At 26.0% G+C, this 18,922-nt stretch overlaps 2 protein-coding genes and 1 long non-coding RNA gene across 6 annotated transcripts; all 3 read right to left on the bottom strand.

The window, feature by feature from the left end:
- Positions 1-1,975: 1,975 nt before the first annotated feature.
- LOC132928526 (UDP-N-acetylglucosamine--peptide N-acetylglucosaminyltransferase 110 kDa subunit-like) lies at positions 1,976-12,651 on the bottom strand. 4 transcript variants are annotated; one of them, XM_060993268.1, is made up of 8 exons: positions 12,159-12,651; positions 10,171-10,269; positions 9,496-9,578; positions 7,981-8,116; positions 7,895-7,913; positions 5,289-6,435; positions 3,680-4,642; positions 1,976-3,343 (listed from the first exon to the last, which is right to left on the bottom strand). In XM_060993268.1, exons 2-8 carry the CDS (start codon positions 10,186-10,188, stop codon positions 2,242-2,244), a joined length of 3,468 nt encoding a protein of 1,155 aa, XP_060849251.1. In that variant the 5' UTR covers positions 10,189-10,269; positions 12,159-12,651; the 3' UTR covers positions 1,976-2,241. The 4 variants fall into 4 exon arrangements, with proteins under 4 accessions (XP_060849251.1, XP_060849252.1, XP_060849254.1 ...); XM_060993269.1 differs by having other exon boundaries at positions 12,449-12,651; XM_060993271.1 differs by lacking the exon at positions 10,171-10,269.
- A 1,838-nt stretch (positions 12,652-14,489) lies between these two features.
- Positions 14,490-15,300, bottom strand: LOC132930707 (small ribosomal subunit protein mS37). The gene has a single exon (XM_060996721.1). The coding sequence runs from the start codon at positions 15,166-15,168 to the stop codon at positions 14,803-14,805; it is 366 nt and encodes a 121-aa protein (XP_060852704.1). The 5' UTR covers positions 15,169-15,300; the 3' UTR covers positions 14,490-14,802.
- Positions 15,301-16,513: 1,213 nt separating this feature from the next.
- On the bottom strand, positions 16,514-18,048 carry LOC132930882 (uncharacterized). Its single transcript, XR_009662293.1, has 3 exons — positions 17,808-18,048; positions 16,861-17,034; positions 16,514-16,712 (listed from the first exon to the last, which is right to left on the bottom strand). It is a non-coding gene; the product is annotated as an uncharacterized LOC132930882 (long non-coding RNA).
- Between the last annotated feature and the right edge of the window lie 874 nt (positions 18,049-18,922).

Below are 18,922 nucleotides of genomic sequence, written 5' to 3'. Positions count from 1 at the left end.
ACAATAGCGTAATTTGTGGGCAAGGCGGGCATTTGCCCCTGTTCAATTTTAAAAGTAGCTTAATTTATAATTAATTAAAAACATAGATTTTAATAAAAAAAAAATATATCAATTATAAAACCAAATAAACCAATGTTACAACTTACAATATATATTCCAAAAATTAAAATTTATATAAATGATTTATTTTGTTTAATTAATATCTATATGTTCTTAATTAATTATAAATAATTTTGTAGGTAATTAACTTTTAAGTGTAGAAAATACATTTATTTATTAACTATTATAATTATTGAATTTATTATTATTTTTATGATTTGATTTTTCAATCATTCAAAACAAAGTGTAGGCCGTAGGGAATTTTTTTTCCTAGGTGCTTCGTCGGGGTTTTTTTCCGATTACCTACCATAATATATAACGTTTACAAACATTTTTAAATTTTTAAAATAAATATTAATTATATAAAATATTTTGTGTTTTCGGACATTTTGTCCGACTATAAAAACTAAATCCGGACTTTTTGTCCAACTTTTTTATAACGGATTTTTTGACCGTTTGCCCCGTGAAATATATTTATTGTAAATGATAATATGATAACCTACTGATAACATTTCTCTAAGAGCAGCAAATACGAAAGAATCAATGTTTGAAGGGCAAGGAAATCATTGCCTCAAGCTTCAATATATTAAAAGGTTAGGATTTAAAATCAAGTATATTGCTATATATTTTGTGGGTAGGTGTTTGATTTTTGATATATTTACTATTATTCATTTTTTTACTACTTCGGAGCCACTGCCACTACAAACTCCTGTTAATACCAGTATGACATTTAAATGCAAAAAAAATATTAAAATACTGATGTAAAATAATGGCATCATAAATACTACTTCTTCATAAGTAGTATAATATAGTATCAGACAAAATATTATATATTGAGCCACATATAATAATTGATAAGTAGATACCTATGGAATTTTAACTACTTTTATGATTTATGGATTTTTTTATTATTTAATAACAATACAAAATTGAATTACTTTGCAATACACCTCCTTCATTCTTTCAAACCAAGTGGCTGTCAATATTTATGTTTATACCTCTAATCTTATCCAATCAAGAAATAGGTAATTGGTTAGTTATTCTCACTACACGAACTGGTCTTGAAAGCCAAGTTGTTGAATCCAGAATCAATACAAATAGTTTTATTTTATAGGTCCTAGAAACTTAAACCTGGGTTCAAAAATTAACACATTCAAACATGATATAGCAACGTATACAACATTAATTAAATGATTAAAATAATATTATATACGTAGTACATTATCACCTGTGTAACCCTGTTCTTAAAGGTAGTATATTGAAGATCACAGCAGTAGCGGAATAGGAGTTGAAACAATTAAATTATTATGATTTATTTATAAGGTATAGGTTATTTAAAAATGTAGAGATAACTGTTATATGATAGTTTCTACTTTGCAATTTAAAATTGCTATTGATTATGCCAATATAATATACACATATGAAGCAGAGATCTGGGCAATCTGGCAAACCGATGAAAGCAAACTTCTCATTTTTGAAAGGGAGATCTTGAGAATAACTTTCAGACTTGTGAAGGATATTATAAAGAATGATTGAAGAATTAGGGAAAACATAGTTAGAACAATTGTTTAATCGAATATTGTTAAAACAATTAGAAATAAGACACTACAATGGGCAGGGCATGCTTGGAGAAGCCAAAATCCATTACTATGTACAGTAAAAGAGAAGAATCTAACAGAAAAAAGACCATTGGAAGACTAAGAATGAGGTGGGAAGATTTAGTGAAGAATGATGAGGAAGAGCTAAGAGGAGGAATAGACTGGAAGGTACGAGTAGCTGACCGAGATGGATGGAAGGCAGAATGTATCATAGTATAATCCTAAAGAGACAGCTAAAACCCACCCGAAAAAAGTAAATTCACTGAGTGCAACATGAATGACAAGTAAATTATATGTAAATTTATTGTTGTAACTTATTAGTTTTTTATAATCTAATTTTTAATTAATAAATTATGTTTAATATATTTTTACTTTTACTATAGTCTAAAAATAATAAATTGTTACACTTTATGTAAAAAACTTATAAATTAAATAAATGAGAATATTTGTTTTAAAAATAAAACCATTAATATTTATGTATCTATAAAAAAAAAAAAAATTGAACTTTAAAACATTTAAAAAAAGCAGATTTAAATATTCATTTCTACATGCCCAGTTCATGTATAGACGGATAGTTATTCCACATCTTTTTTAAGATTAAAATAATTTCTATTGCATAGGTATTTATATTAAACACATCACTTTGCATTTTAAATTCCCAAATGGTTTTTCTGATATTTTCCAACAATTGTTTGTTTGACCCCAATTGTATTGCAATTTCAACATAATTTTCTTCATTTTGAGCAATAGTATTTGTAATTTCTAAAGTAGTCAATTGTGAAGCTGTTATACGAGATGCATGTGTTTCTCCAGGTAATGTTATAACTGGAACTCCTGCCCATAATGCATCCAAGCAAGCTATGTGTCCATTATATAAAAGTGTATCCAAATAAATATCGGCCAACTGGATTCGATTCAAATGTTGATATTTAGGAATAAAGTCAGCAAAAATGATACGTGATGAATCAAAGTTTAAATCATTAGCAAATTTTTTTAAGTTTTCTTCAACAGCATCATTCAAATGTAGAAGCCATAATACAGACTGAGGAACATTATTTAAAATAGTTAGCCATGTACGGAAAGTAATTGGGTCTATTTTATACAGCTTACTGAAATTACAAAATATAACAACATTTTCGGGTAAGTTGAAACTTGGTCTACAGTAAGATATCACAGATGTTGTGGCCGTTGTGGGTTCTTCATCAATATAAATAGTTTCAGCAGATTCCATTTCATTAAAATTGTTTCCATTAAGATAAATATTTTGATGTGAAATATTATTTGTATTATTTATAGCTTTGAGTTGACATAATTCAGAAAACTTATGTTTATGATCGCCAACAAAAATAGTTCGATTTATATAAGCCAATTTTTCAGTATATAAATTTTGAAGTTCAGGAGGAGAACATACTTTATCAGTAATTAAATAATCTATAAATGGTGCACCACTAGTACTAGGATAACCAAACCATGAAACTTGAATTGGAGCAGGTCTTAAAGCAAATATTTCAGTTTGAAAACCCTTTGTATAACCGCACATGTTAACCAATATATGGATTCCATCACTGTTTATAGTTTTAGCAGCATCAATTGCTTTAAGGTGTGATAAATCTGTATAGTGCTGTGCGTTACTTAAGTGATTCAACCTGCAATTTAAAAATGATTACATGGAATTAATATTATAAACAATAATCATAGGTGGCTGATTAAATGTTATTAATGAGTTTAATGGCGAAGTCATCAAATACATAAATTAATACTACACAATAAATGCTTTTGAATAAATTAGTTTATCTTGATGTTAAATTATAAAGTATAGAAACTACAAGGTAATTGTTTTTAAGAAATCTAAAATTACAAAAAATTGTTTAAGTTATTCTTATTTTAAAATAATTTTAGTAATAAAATGTATTGAAATAAGTCTCAGTTAATGCCACATTTTTTAAATTTATTAATTAAAATACTTTGTATCCAATATTTACCAGGTTGGAATATTATCACTTGAAGATGTAGAATAACAAATGACATCTATTTCATAGCCATACAAACTGGATAAGGATTCCATAATCGTTGTTATTGGGTGTTTACTAAAGTTAGTTGATACAAAACCAATCTTTAATATTCCCGCGGACATAGATATAGGATACGAAAATTTTGGAGGTTCAATTGATCTTTTCAATTTTTCAACACAATGTAGTGCATACTTAGTAGCAATATTTTTTTGTTCTTCAAATGATAATGGTAACAACAATGAATCATGAGGTAATAAGGACAAAACTTTATCATCCTTGAGTTCTTGGTAAACTATTTCTTTTAACTTAATCATGTGAGAATCATAGTCTGACCAGTCACAAATTTTTTGTAAACATTGTACTAAATTACAATATACTTCTGGAAAATCTGGTTTTAGTTTTAATACAGTTTCATAAGTCTGAATTGCATCAATGAAATTATCACTATTTTTTTGTATAAAACCTACATTAACAAAAGCTTCTAAACACTGTGAATCAAGTTGAATTGCCATATGAAAATAACTTAGTGCTCTTTCATACATGTTTAATTCGGTATATATGTTTCCCATACATACATAAATCTCAACAGTTTTATTATCATATTCCAAAGCTTTTTCATAATGAAAAAGAGCATCAGTAAGATTTCCATTTTCCTTATGCAAAACATTTGCTAAATTCATATGTATATCAAAAGCATCTGAGTCATCAATTTGAAGAATTCTATTAAAGATTTCAACAAGATTATCAAATTGGCCCATTTTTTGTTTAAGAAGTGACATATTAATCAAAGCATTTAAATGGTCCGGTTGAAGCTGAAGGGCCATTTTATAATAATCTAAAGCCCTTTCGTTAAGATCATATTTTTCGTAAATTATTGCGCTATCACAGTAAGGATTGGCAAAGTTTGGTTTCACATCAATAGCTTTTCTATACCTGTTAAAAAATAAATTATAATAAAATTACTAATTATGCTCAATTATATTAAATAGACATTTTAAAAAGATAAAAAAAGAAATTAATTCTAAGTACTATGTTATAGAAATGAATAACAAAAATGATAAAACCCTAGTTGACATATTCCAATTACAGTATCTTTTACTGAAATCTAAAATGAAATAAAATCGTTATAATCTCTTAATCGACAAAATGTAAATAAACATGAAAAATATTTGGTGGTATTAATTTTATAATTGGGGGGGAGAGCTCTCCGAAATTATAAATATGCTTAAAGCACTAAATTATGTAAATAACCAAAAGAAAAATTATAAGTGGGTACTGACTAATAATAAGCAAACAAATATTAAGCTCAGGAAGGCAAAAGTTTACATGAAATAAATATGAAATACAATATAAATTGAGAATAAAAGTCAACAGAGGGAATAAGATATATTTATAATTTAGAAGAAGCTAGAATATATCAAATGAATAATGTAAACAATCTTTTCAATAATGTACTCATTAGTGGAACTCATACTGAAAATTAAAAAGTTTTAACTTAAATTTTTCAAGACACTGTAAAAAGAAATTATATTACAAGACAAACATTTATTTTATGATTACTATGATAATTAATAATTACCTAGATAAAGCAAAATCAAAATGACCCAGTTTATGCATAATGAGTCCAAATTTCCAATAACCAAGTGCATTCTCAGGATTCAAATCCACTGCAGTATTAAATGCATCTATTGCATTTTCTAGATCTAAACGATCCAAATATAAGTCGCCCAACGAAATGCAAATATCTGATGCATTTATAGGTTTATTTGACTTTTTGTAAACTGTAAAAAGAAGCTTATACAGATCTTCTCTTTGTGAATTCAATTCGATACATTTTTTTAAATAATTTTCAGCGTCTTCATAATCATTGAGGATATTTATGTAGATCAAAGCCAATTCTAAATTAATATCTAAATTATCAGGTTGAACTTTCAACATTTTTTTGAAGATTTCTACAGACAATAATATATTTCCTTGATAACAATATATAACTTTTAAATAATCGAAAGCAGAGATATTTTCTGGATCCAATTCAATAGCTTTTTCAAATGCATAAGCTGCTTTTTGATAGTCTGTTAGTTTGAGATAAGCCATTCCTAAATTAACCAAAGTCGTTATCAGATTTGGATTTACTTTTAAAGCTTTATGATAATTTAAAATAGCGTTGTCAAATTTATCAGTCATCAAATAAATGTCTCCTAAATTACTGTATGTTTCTTGAGATTCTGGCGCAATTTTCTGAGCAATCATAAATTGCTCTCTAGCATTTTCTATTTTATTTAAGGATAGAAGCAATTTTCCATACATATTTCGTACAATATATGAATCCGGTATTACAGTTAAAATTTGAAAATAAATATGTTCAGCGAATTCTATATCATTTGTTTTAATTAATGATTCAGCAAGATTAATCCAACCATTATAATATTCAGGTTTCCTTTCAATAGCTTCAGCTAAGTAATATTTTGCTACATCATACTGAGATTGTTTCCAATAGTTAAATGCAATGTCACTCAACACTTCAAACGAATTTGGATTTAAAATTCTTGCTGATTCCAAGAAACTATTAGATTTTTCATAGTTTCCAGATTTAAAAAATGATCCAGCCATCAGCAAAATTACATTTAAATCATTAGGTTTTTGCTTAAGTAATTCTTCACATATTTCCTGAGTTTTGGTGAAATTTCCATTTTGATTTTCTAATTTTGCAGATTTTAGAAGATCATCTAAGTATAAAAATTATATATATATATAGTATAGAACATCATAAATTTAATATTAAATTATTTTAATAATGAATAAATTAATATATAGCAATTAAATTCAAATGGAGTTTCATTCTATGACAAAATGTGATAGAACAGAAGCTAACACAGAATTTAACCTAGTCTTAAGATTTATAACCTATAAAATATTAAGAGACTATATTGTTCCATTAAGAGAATGTCTTATATTTTTGACTTACTTAATTTTTTTTTTTTTTTTTTTAGTTTTAGCATTTTAAATAAAATAATTAAAATTTTTATTATTTGTTTGAACCAGAGATTCCCAAAGTAGTCTATATCAACCCCGGGGTCGATTTAAAAAAAAAGGGATCCATAAAAGTTATTAAGTTAAAAACGTGTGCATCGTAATTTATAAGAAAAAAATGTGTGCGACAATATGAATGTTAAACAACATTTAATATCAAAGCATCAGACTCACCCCTCTCATTAAAATTATAACTTTTTTTTTATGTTATAAGATTTAATTTGCATTTTCTGTCGTTTAAATAATTAAAAAATGAAATAAATATTGTGATTATTATAACATTTTCACTCCATAATAAACCCTATTCACGCGTATAAGTGTGAATAAGTAAGCTATCTAAAAACCAGATTACATTAATTTGTAAAAAATCAAAATTAAGGGTCTAAAAAAATTGAAAATATTGGCACAAGGTCTCAGAAGTTTGTGAATCTCTGGTTTAAAAATGCTCAAAATATATAGCTTCAAAATTAAAATATCGAGAAAAAAACATAGCTTACACATAATAAACCTTTAGCTTTTATAATAGACAAATTCACTCTAATACAAAAGCTAAAACCAAATGGGTAATGCTAAACAAAAATTTATTATACCACATGTTCCAATTTTTGACGGTCTGACACATGATCTCTTAATAGACAGAGTATAGCAAGGCTGGGCATTAACGAGTTAAAAGTTAAAACGTTAAGTTAATTACTCATTACATTTTTTTCAAATTAACTTTTAAGTTATTAAGTTATTTTTGGTTTAAAGAATGCAAGAATAATTCAAAATGTTAGGGTTAATTTTAGAAAATCAGGGTTTTTGATAGCTAATTGGTACTAAGATGTATCATTTTAAATTTTCCTGGTAATTTTCTTGAGTGTAAAGAAAAACTATCTAATTAACAAGATTATGTGTGGAAATTCTTATTTTTGCAAATTAGAAAATTTTTACTTTAAACTAAGTTAAGTTACTTTTTTTTAAAAAGTTAACTTTTAACTTAGCGCGTTAACGAAAAAAATATGAGTAACTTTTAACTTAATTTAACTTGATTCTTTAAATAACTTAACTTAATGAGTTAAAAAAAATCATTAACTTGCCCAGCCTTGGAGTACAGTATAGAAATTTATAAAATATTAATATAATATTGATAATTATTATTGATAAAAAACTTACCAAGGTGTTCATCATACATCTAAAAAAGACAAATTATTAAAATATTATTTAAAAAAATGTTGAATGTTATTGCTATTAATTCTTACCTCTAAAGCTTTATAAAGCAGTGTTAAAGAATCTCCACACAATTTTATTGAGCTGGCTTTTCCCAAGGTTGTTTGTGCTAAATCTTTTACTTTTGTAAATCCTAATTCTTCAAATTCTTTGGAGATTTTATCATGCCTTAAAAAAAAGAAGATTAATTATAAAATAAATTAGAAAACATGTTAACTTCTATAAGTCTATAACCCTAGAGATTACTACACAACCTACACAATTTTTTCTTATAGGTACCATATTTAATACGGTTTTGAATGCGTACTATATTATAGCAGAGCCTCACCAAGCCCTTTTTTATCCTGAGGCAGAATTTTGGTAATGCGCCACCTGGGTAATGGGGGTGACACACTCGTAATTTTTAATATTTCTTAAAAAGAGTCAGAAATATCTGAAAATTAGTAATTAGGTTTCGAGTAAAGCAAAAAATACAATTTTTAGCCACAAGTATGTAATTCTCAATAGTATATCCTTAGATCAGTGAAAAATTTTATATTGTAAATAATATTTTTTCCTAAGTTAATTATTTAATATTTTTACGCCCTCTTACATTAGGCGCCACGCTCGTCTAACCATAGTTACAACTCTGTGATGTAGTACAAAACATAGTAGGTAAGTACTAGATAATAACTAATGAATAGGGTTTGGATTTGAAGGCAATATAATAAATTAAAAAAGCATTTAAAATGTGAAAAAGGCAAAAAGAGCATTTAATTTATATAAAACAGCAATTACAAAGACATTTACTGATAACTTAAATAGACTAACTAGTTTGTATTAAAAAAAAATTCACAACCATGATATCATGTACTTAGATAAGCTGTCTTCAGTAAAATGCTGATGGTTTGAGCTCAAAATATTTTTATACATGAAAAAAGATCTTTCTACATCCACTGAAGTTATTGAGGTATATTTAATACATAAATAATTATCTAATAAGATTACTAATTCATATTTCATAAGACTTAAGAGGACGTAGTACCCGCATGTGTTGTCTCCGTCTTATACACATCCGATATAGTAAATTTTTGTTCATCAATATTGTGCTGTTAGTTTTGATATTAGAGTGAACTGATCTATTATATAATTTAAAGGTAAGATTATTATCTATGGCCCCACGTAGCCTTTTATTGATATTATTATTTTTAAGTAAGTTATGATCTTTTTGAAACTGTATATTTTAAAATGATCATAATTTACTTAAAAATAATAATATCAATAAAAGGCTACATGGGGGGCCTAGATAATAATCTTACCTTTAAATTGTATAAAATAGGTCATTTCACTCTAATATCAAAACTAACAGCACAATATTGAAACTGTTGAACGAAAATTTGCTATGTCGCACGTATGCAAGACAGAAACAACACATGCGGGTTCTACGTCCATTTAAACAAATATTTATGTATCAAATACTTTTCATGCATATGTATGTAGCTGATTAAAAATAAAAATAAATCTAAATCCTAATAATACGATAATAATGCTAACTGTAAATTAATTACTTTATAGGATCATTTTCTGACAAGATTTCTGTAATAACAGATATTGGTGCTTCACAGTCTGAATGTTTTGAACAAAACATATGCTGTAAATAATATAAACATTTCAATTAATATAATTTGTTTTATTAGTTTATCAAAAATTAAATAATTTTTTTTTTAATAAAAATTTTACAGTAATGCTTTTCAAAAGTAAAATCTTTAGACAACTATCTCATTTAATATTTTAATAAGACCCCCGCATGCATATATGTAAAATGCCAAATTCATGTTCAGCAGCTCACACTTAGCTTTATTAATTTACTGTCACTCAATTGTAATACTAAGACAACAAATGTGGGTATGGTATTTTCTTAATTATAAACATATTAACAAAAATTTAATTGATGGAAATTTATATTTCATAGTAAAAAAATTTCATGCCAGCATCTGAAAATCTCAATATCCGTTACACATCAAAATAGGAATACTTAAGGACAAATAATATGAAAAAAATCTACTTTTCATTAAAATGTCTAACAATAAGAACTTATCAATTCAGTAATTAGAGATTTTAAAAATTTTGAATTGTAAAATAGGATTTTACTCTTTAACATAAATACATAATAGCATTGTTACAGAAGTACGAAAATCCCAAAAACATCCCATACACAGCTGAATTATTAATACATTACTTACAGATGGTATCGTATTCATAGTTTAAACACGCGTGAATTTTCAAATAAAGACAACTTATAATAATCTACATAAGCTTATGACCAGATTTTTGACAATGAACTGTAAATAAACAAAATATATATTGAAATAATTACATAATGGTGAATACAATTTATACATTTTATTTGTATATTACAATTAACACAAATAAGCTAATAAGCAATAAATAATTTTTAAAAAATGAGTGGATAATAATAAGTACATAACTATTTAACAATGCCCATTCAGGACAGTCTGAAAAATTTTGTTTGTCTAAGCTACATTCTTTGACAATATCTCCATGTTACCATTTACGAAATTAGGGGTGTGATAAAAGCTTTACAAACTAAAATTTTCAAATATTTTTTAATAGATAGGTAATAATAGTTATGGAAACTTGACCATATTTGGATGCAATACAATTTAAAATGACTTATTTATTTTAAAAATTAATATTTAAATAACTAATGAAATTTCCTTTTTGAACAATATTTAAAAAAAATTAAGATTAAATTTACAGCTGTAAATCAATTATTCTATACTAGAAAATCTTAAAATATAAAAATATTTGAAGTGGTCTTGTATGTCTAAAGAGCATACAAAAAAATAAAATATTATTTAAAGTATTTTGTGACCAGAACATGACTTTATATGCATTACAAATACAAAAAAATAATGTTTCTAGTGAAATTGCTTGACAAGATTATGAAAAAGAAAGTCCATTTTATGTTAAATAGATAAAATTAATATTAACCAACCAAAAAACAATAGGTTCTTAGTTTGTAATATTTGTTAGGTACCTATTAGAATTTTCTGAGGAATTTTCTATTCAACAAAGTATTATTTTATACCTTCATAGAATTAAAAAACAATATACAATATATATTTACTTCAATAAACAATGTTAAATTTTGTTAAAATATATAATAAAAATTATTATCATTTACTTGAACTTATTATGATTTGTATAGATAATCGACAAAAATCCAAAAATATACAATAAAGGTAGGTACATAATTTAATAATAGCATAAAAATCTGTGCTCTGTTTGTAATAATTATTTAGATTATGCAGAACTCTAATTATCAACACACATCTCATATCATTTTTTGATCAATGGATGGAGAGAATCCTTTCGATTAGACTAATTAGAGGAAGTAATACCTACATGAGCTGTCTTCTTTTCACTAACATATATCATATCAAATTCTCGTTCAGTATAATCCATATTATGGTATTTGCTTTGAAATTAGAGTTAATTTACCTATTATCAAACTTATAAATAAAAATATTATCTAGAGCATCATGTAGACTATTATTGATATTTAAATTTTAAAGAGTTATGAACATTTTAAAATTTTGATAATTTACATAGCTATAAGTCAGTTTAAAATATCAATATAATATATAATATATTATATGATTTCCTAGATAATATTGTTAGGTACCTTAAAATTTTATGATACGTAAATTGACTATAACATAAAAGCTAACAGCATGAAATGGATTTTACTGAACAAAAATTTTCTATATTTTATGTTAGTAAGACGGAGACAACAAGTTTGGGTATAACGTCCACTTAAAAATAAATTCAACATCAACAAACATTGACCAAGATAACTAATTATGTTAATGACAGTACCTAACATGTCTATGCTGATGTACCTACAATTCGTAGTTGTTATATCAACATAGAATATCTACGTACTAGCACAGACTGAATCATTAATTAGTAATGTCTACCTAGTTGAGAACAGTATTTGTGTAATGTATTATTGTTTAGTTCTTAATAATTCAGTATTCAATCCTGGAGGGTGCTTTAAGAAAAAACTATAGTGGAAAGTGCAAACAAGAATAGAGTTAAGTACCTACCTTAAAGGTTTGGTCATTTTATACAAAAATCTAAAAAGGTATTTATTTATATTTAGTAAAATAAAACGACTTATGAAAACATAAACGTTCATACTTACAAAGAATATATCTGTTTAGAAGTATAATGATAGTAGCACAGAATAGTATCCAGCATTAACAAGAATACAATAATATAAAACTCACAAGCTACAAAGTACACTGCACACACACTAAACTACTGGAAAAGTAGAAAACCTATAATATAAAACTCTCTAGCACACTATAGTTATGTTTATAAAAACTGTATGACAGCGATCTACTGACTACAGAACCGCAGATGGAATCACAATTCAAATCACAAGGCACAAAAATATAGAAAGTGTTAAAGATATTCCAGTTCCAGACGTACAAAACGAATAATGGTCCAGCTCAAGTACACCACCAAGTCAATTATAATTTACTTAAAGTATAAACTATTAAACTGTAAAGTAGATAGAAATCCCAATGAAGTAAACATTTTTAAGTGTGGACTAAAAACTAAATTAGACATGGAAAATTCATCAATAATGAAATAAATAATGAAAATATGAAATGATAGTGATAAAATATGTTCTATTGAATATATATATATATATATATTGTATACAATTATTATAGTACACTGTGTTTCGCGCCGACAGGCTACAATGCCATGCTGATATAAACAACCAATGAACCAACGCCATTGGCCCGTGAAGTGTAAGCCGGGTGACCCGCCCATAAACATAATTTAAAATAATATTTATATGTATAGAAGACTTAGGTTAGGTTAGCCGGGTCCAAACTCCCAAACTCTGAGTGCGGTATAAACCGTGAACTAAGAAGATATCTTCTTAGTTCGTGGTATAAACCACGACTATAGATAGTAGCAAGGTGGATATATTTTTACCACGGATAATGGATATAGATACTATCCGATGGTTGCACACTTGCACAACGAGCACGGATATTATGACGGCTCTGAATGTTCCTATCAAGAATGAATAGTATCTATATCCGTGATTTTTACTAAGGTAAAAACTTTATGGCCCGCCAAACGGCCGAACTTTACCCTTTTTATTGCATATCTTTTGTATTTTAATTATTTTAGCTACGACTCGCCACTCGCATATTGTGCCTGTGCGGTTTGTGTTACATAGATATTAGTCCTATAAACTTAGTATCAGTATTAGTCATTATATAATACCTATATTTAGTCGTGATTCCTGTCTCAGTGTCGCCTGTTTAAATTTTAAATAAAGCAGAAGCACCTAATATGGCTAATAATAACTAACAAGTATAGTGAAAATACTGAACTGTTATTCAAATATTCAACTCAATAGACTGTTAATGTAGAGAAAATATTACCTACTACCATTATTAATAACTAGTACAACTGTAAATCACCCAACCTATTATGGCCTGGCTTGGTGAATTATTATAAAAGCAATGGTTTTAGTGTATTTCTGTAGAAGGACAATTCACTTTGGATAAATTAATATATTTAACATAAATAATAAATTAATAACATAATACTAAAAACAATTATTGAATAATTAATTTAACAAAAACCTAGTTATTTAAACCAGGTTCTTTTTTGTTGTATACGTGCCTGATTTAAACTATGATTTCTGTACTTACTGGACCATTAAGGAATTGTTAGGTATGTAAAGACATGACAAGTAATAGGCAATAGGTTATAAGATGTGGTACCTGCAATATTAATCGGAATTTTTGTTTGGAAGAGATATTGTTAATAATAATTTTCCTAAATTAACATATTATTTTCTAGAAATAAATTTTCATATACCTAGGTCATACAGTGATATTGGGCATTTAAACCCCCCACAATATGGTTATATACTAGCCTAAGTGGCTAGTATATTTGAAAATATAGTAATTTATATACTCAATTAACATTAGATAACAATGTTATAAAATAAAATGCCTATTTTCATATTGAAAAAAAATTAATCGCCATTCGCCTTAGGACACTTCATAATTCATATAAAAAAAGTATTTAAAAATATGATTCTCCTATAACAAACTTAAAAATCTCTAGAAATAGAATTCAAAAAATTAAAAGAGATTGAACATATTTGATGAAACAACATGTATACAGAGTAGATAGTGGTGTTAATCTTTGTTCAATATTCTACTTTGTAATACTATGTTTACTCTTATTCATCTATCCACCTCTTACCTAAAATACACAACTTTAAAATGTATTGGTAAATACTTTAAATTTTGTTCACAAAAATAAGACTTATAATCAAAATTATCGAGTAAGTTAAGAATCTTATAAATATTACAATTATATAAAGTATATTTTAAAAATATATAAGTTTAGTAAAAGTACATTGACAACGATTAGTACTAATTTGCTATTTTAATATAGGTATTTAATCTATATGCTCAAGAAATAACTTAAATAATTTTAATCAATTTTCTTTATTATTCAGTTTGTTCTTTTTAAAAAAATATTAATAACATTTAATTTAATTTTAAAAAACAAAATAAAAGAAAAAAGTAAATTAATGAACCAATTTGTAAATTACAAACATTTTTTGTAATCCATGATGGCATCATTAATACATTAATAGCAATATAAATGATATATTATATTTTATTTTCATATGAAATACAATGTTAACAAATATATTATACATTTTAAATAAATATTAAAGTTTAATTAGCTAATATGTAGGTCCTATATACCTAAATACAAATTCTAAAAATTGAGTTTTACGGATTTGGATATTTTTTCAGAAGATAATTGATTTCTCTAGGTGTAAGATTATCCTTCCCCACAGAAATATTTCCTTTTTGCCTGTCTTGTTTTCTTTTAAACTTGTCAGCATAATTTTTAGTTGCACATGCTTGAAACTTGGTAATTTCATCTGAACAGAGAGCTTGGTCAAATTCATTTTTTTTAAAACAGGCGAACATGACAGATATTTCATGAACACATGCTCGTTCTTTGGATCTGTCTCCTTTACCAGATACTTTATCCTTCAATTTAAGCGGCAACAGTTCTTCGAATTTAACTTCAAGTGGATTTTTTGTATATCGACGCATATCGCGAAAATTCAAAACATTGTTTAAACGCATAGTTAAGCAATAATTACACAAGTATTAGAGTATACTATATTAATTAACAAAAAAAAAAAAATGTAAGCAGTAAATAACTAATAGGTAATTTTAAAAATAATAATAGATAGATAATAGATAATATTATTCAATATTCATATATCTATATCATAGACCTTATACCATATATAGTATAATATATCCACAAACACGGTCTTAGATTATTCACAAACATTGCCTTTATCATATCAGTTATCATAATAATATGATATTCTAAAAAAAAGAGGTTATATAAAATAATTGATAACATGGACCGAGCATCAGGCACTTTTCCCTATGGACCATAATATAGGAACTTAGTTCTTTAGCCATGGTCTGGATCAACTGGTAAACCAGTGTGGCCATTTTTATACCGAACAATTTCATTTTTATATAAATAATTTTATCTATATTTATTATTTTAATTTAATATGACAAACGTCAAACATGACAAAAACAAAATATCATGATGACTAGTTTGTGTTCAGTCTTCAGTCTTCAGTACGGACAAATGTAAACCCTTAAAATAATAAAATGTAAATTCCCTCAAAAAGTAAAAACAATTGTGTTACCCTATTAGCAGGCCCAGCTCAAGCCGATCAAGGGCTTTTCGACATAAGCCTACGCTTAGGACGGAATTTAATATTTTTGTATTATAAATATGATGTAGTATTAACATGTAAAGGATAGCAAAACTCAAGTTTGCCTATTTTTTTAATAGTCCGTCAGTATTACCTTCTAATCTCACTTAATCGATCAGGTATCACCATTGATAGTTAATAAATTTTGTTATAATTTATTACATCATTTACATCAATTGTGTTTTGTGTTATATTTTAACATAATTTAAAAAAATTTTAAATAGAAATATATAAAATTACTAAGTATACACAAATAAAATTATTGCTATAATAAATTATTAGTAGCTATTACAAAATTATAAAAATATAAATAATTAACTACAAGGTACATTTCATTATATAAAAACAGTTTTACATTACCTATTACTTGATCAAAAAATAATCAGCATAACGAAATAAATAATAATAGTTTTAATTAACTAACATGATAGTGAATATATTTTTTTTTAAATATAAAATTTGAATAAAGAAGTATAAAATATAAAAAATGTAATTAAAAATTGTGAATATAACCATTGATTATACAATACTACAATATAGAATAATAATTCTATAATCAATGCATGGTATGTCTAACTTATACTTATAAGTTATAACTACATATATAGTATAGAACAGTCTCCACGTAGTATTCTAACTTATCAATAAGTTGTTCTTAGCGTAGTAAAAAAAAAAATCAAAAATCGTTAGTCACAATTTTTGTTTATAATTAAGTATTTAAGCCCTATTTATAAGCATTTAAAGTTCAAATGTTTACAAAATATATCAAAATCGCGAAAATTTGCAAGGAATTTTGAAGTTGAAAATTCACAAAATGTTTGTGATTTATACTTAAGGTTAGGTAAAACCCAATACAAAGTTATCCATAAGTTTTCCATCAAGTAACTGTAAAAAAAAATTCCAACGTCAATATAGTAAAAATTTTATGAGCGTATGAAATTTATTTTTTTACGAAATCGATTAAAATAACGATAAATTTAAATTTAAATATAGGTAATTATATAATATATCCTACTAATTATCTTAGACTTACAAATCATCTCCGTTCAGAATCGTTTTTCGTATACAATGATACCTGCCATTGCATTCAAATTTACACATCCATTATATAGTGACCAACTCATCTCCATGTCTACTATACAGTAGAGCAATATCCACTTGCCCACCTTTTTTTATATTAAAAGTTGACAAGCAGAGATAGTAGTACCTATTATAATAATATTAAAATATAATTAATGCAGTTTATCACAGAGCAGCACTAGGTATTAAAAATAATTTTAAATTTATAGTTGAAATATTATAAAAATTAATGTTTATTAAAAAATATAACTCCCAGAAAAGCTACTAATCAGTAGATGCTTTCAAGATTTTCATATTTCCCAAGGTGTGAAAAATCAAAAAAGTATGTGTAAATAATAATTATTATTACGTAAATTAGAAAACATGCTTAAACATAAAAAAAATTAAGTAGATATGGTAATAAAATATGTTATTAATATCACAGTATTATATTATTATTTATATTATTATATCGCAAAACAATAAAATTATCGAATATTGCACAAATGTTCGTAAATGACGATTAACTAATGATTTACTGTCAGTTTACTGACTGGTATATTATTATGTATTAATTACTGGCCGAATAAATAATAACTATATACCTATAGTATTATTATTTTATATCTGAGCGTGTTGTTTGTTAATCTAACCTGGGAGTTTTGAATCGCAAATAATAATATTATATAAAATCAGTCGTTTAATAGGTAGTAGATACGTACTACGCAACGAGCCAACGACACGACATTATGTTAACTACAATATATTTAATATGTATTATGTATGTAGTAATGTAGTATGTTTAATGTACATTATAGACTATAATATTATGTCATATTGCCATCTATTATAATTTATAGTAGGTATATTACTATATTACTATATTACTATATTAGTATATACTATATACTGTATACATACGTAAATCTACATTATTATTATTCAATATTTGTCGATGTCAATACTCAATAACACACACGCCTTTACTTTAGTAGATATAGCTTTAGTTTAGTCTGTCAATGATTTGAATAATGCATTTCTACTTTTCACGTACATTCGTGTTAGTGCGTATACTGCGTTGGTTTCCACGACGAATGTGAGTGTCAAAGTGTGTGACATCATCGCGTCGTGGATGGTGGATCCAATGTCGCCACAACCGTTTGTCAATCTAAGCCGTACAAAATATACCGTATAAATTCGAAGTCATGATAATTGTACTACAACTACGAATAATTTAGATATTAATTCGTAACTTCCACGTACGAATACGAAAGCTTATTATTTAAAAATAGAGAATTAAACATTTAAACATGAAAATAGCTCGAGACGCTAGAATAAAAGAGAGGTACAGAAGATAGCTCTATATTATGTGGAAGGATATGACAAATTTGAATCGCGGACGAAAAGTCCGGGGACAAAAAGTCCGAAAATACAAAATATTTTATATACCTAATTAATATTTATTTAAAAAATGTAAAAATGCTGTACACATATTATTATATTTTCATATAATTAACAAAAATATAACGGAAATCCACTAAGTAGTATAGTTAGGTACCTAATTTAAATTTTTTTATTAAAATGATGATATACTATTTTTTTATTTTAGTTTTGTTTAGATTAACGTGTTTATAAATAAAATAAAATAAATTGTTTGTTAAAATGTATTTAGTTATAAATACATTTTGATATTGTTCTAATATGTTGTAATAAATTATGTAATTAAAAATAAAAATATAATGTGTTATGTGTATAATATAATATAATGTCTATAAACATTTTTAAATTTTTAAAATAAGTATTAACTATATAAAATATTTTGTATTTTCGGACTTTTTGTTCGACTATAAAAACTACTTTTTTTAAAACGGACTTTTTGACCGATTACCGACAAATTTGGCCGACTCCATAGGGCCATGGGTGGAAGGGTGAAGACTGAAGAAGAATACAGTTACACGTGTGAAAGTTTTGGAAGAATCGATTTTATTGAATATGAGTGAATGAGTGATGTGTCCATTTACCGTGTATACAGTATT

Source organism: Rhopalosiphum padi, chromosome 4 (assembly GCF_020882245.1).
Source record: "Rhopalosiphum padi isolate XX-2018 chromosome 4, ASM2088224v1, whole genome shotgun sequence".
Classification (NCBI taxonomy): Eukaryota; Metazoa; Arthropoda; class Insecta; order Hemiptera; family Aphididae; genus Rhopalosiphum; species Rhopalosiphum padi.
This window is presented reverse-complemented; position numbering and strand designations above follow the sequence as displayed.

Bases quoted from the DNA above. Each gene is read 5' to 3' on its own strand.
- LOC132928526 (XM_060993268.1), bottom strand. The intron at 8,117-9,495 runs GTAATTAATTTA...CTTTTTTTTAAG, and splicing joins TCAGAAAATGATCCTATAAA to GCATGATAAAATCTCCAAAG. The intron at 4,643-5,288 runs GTAATTATTAAT...ATTTTTTAACAG, and splicing joins TTTGATTTTGCTTTATCTAG to GTATAGAAAAGCTATTGATG.
- LOC132930707 (XM_060996721.1), bottom strand. From the start codon at position 15,168: ATGCGTTTAAACAATGTTTTGAATTTTCGCGATATGCGTCGATATACA.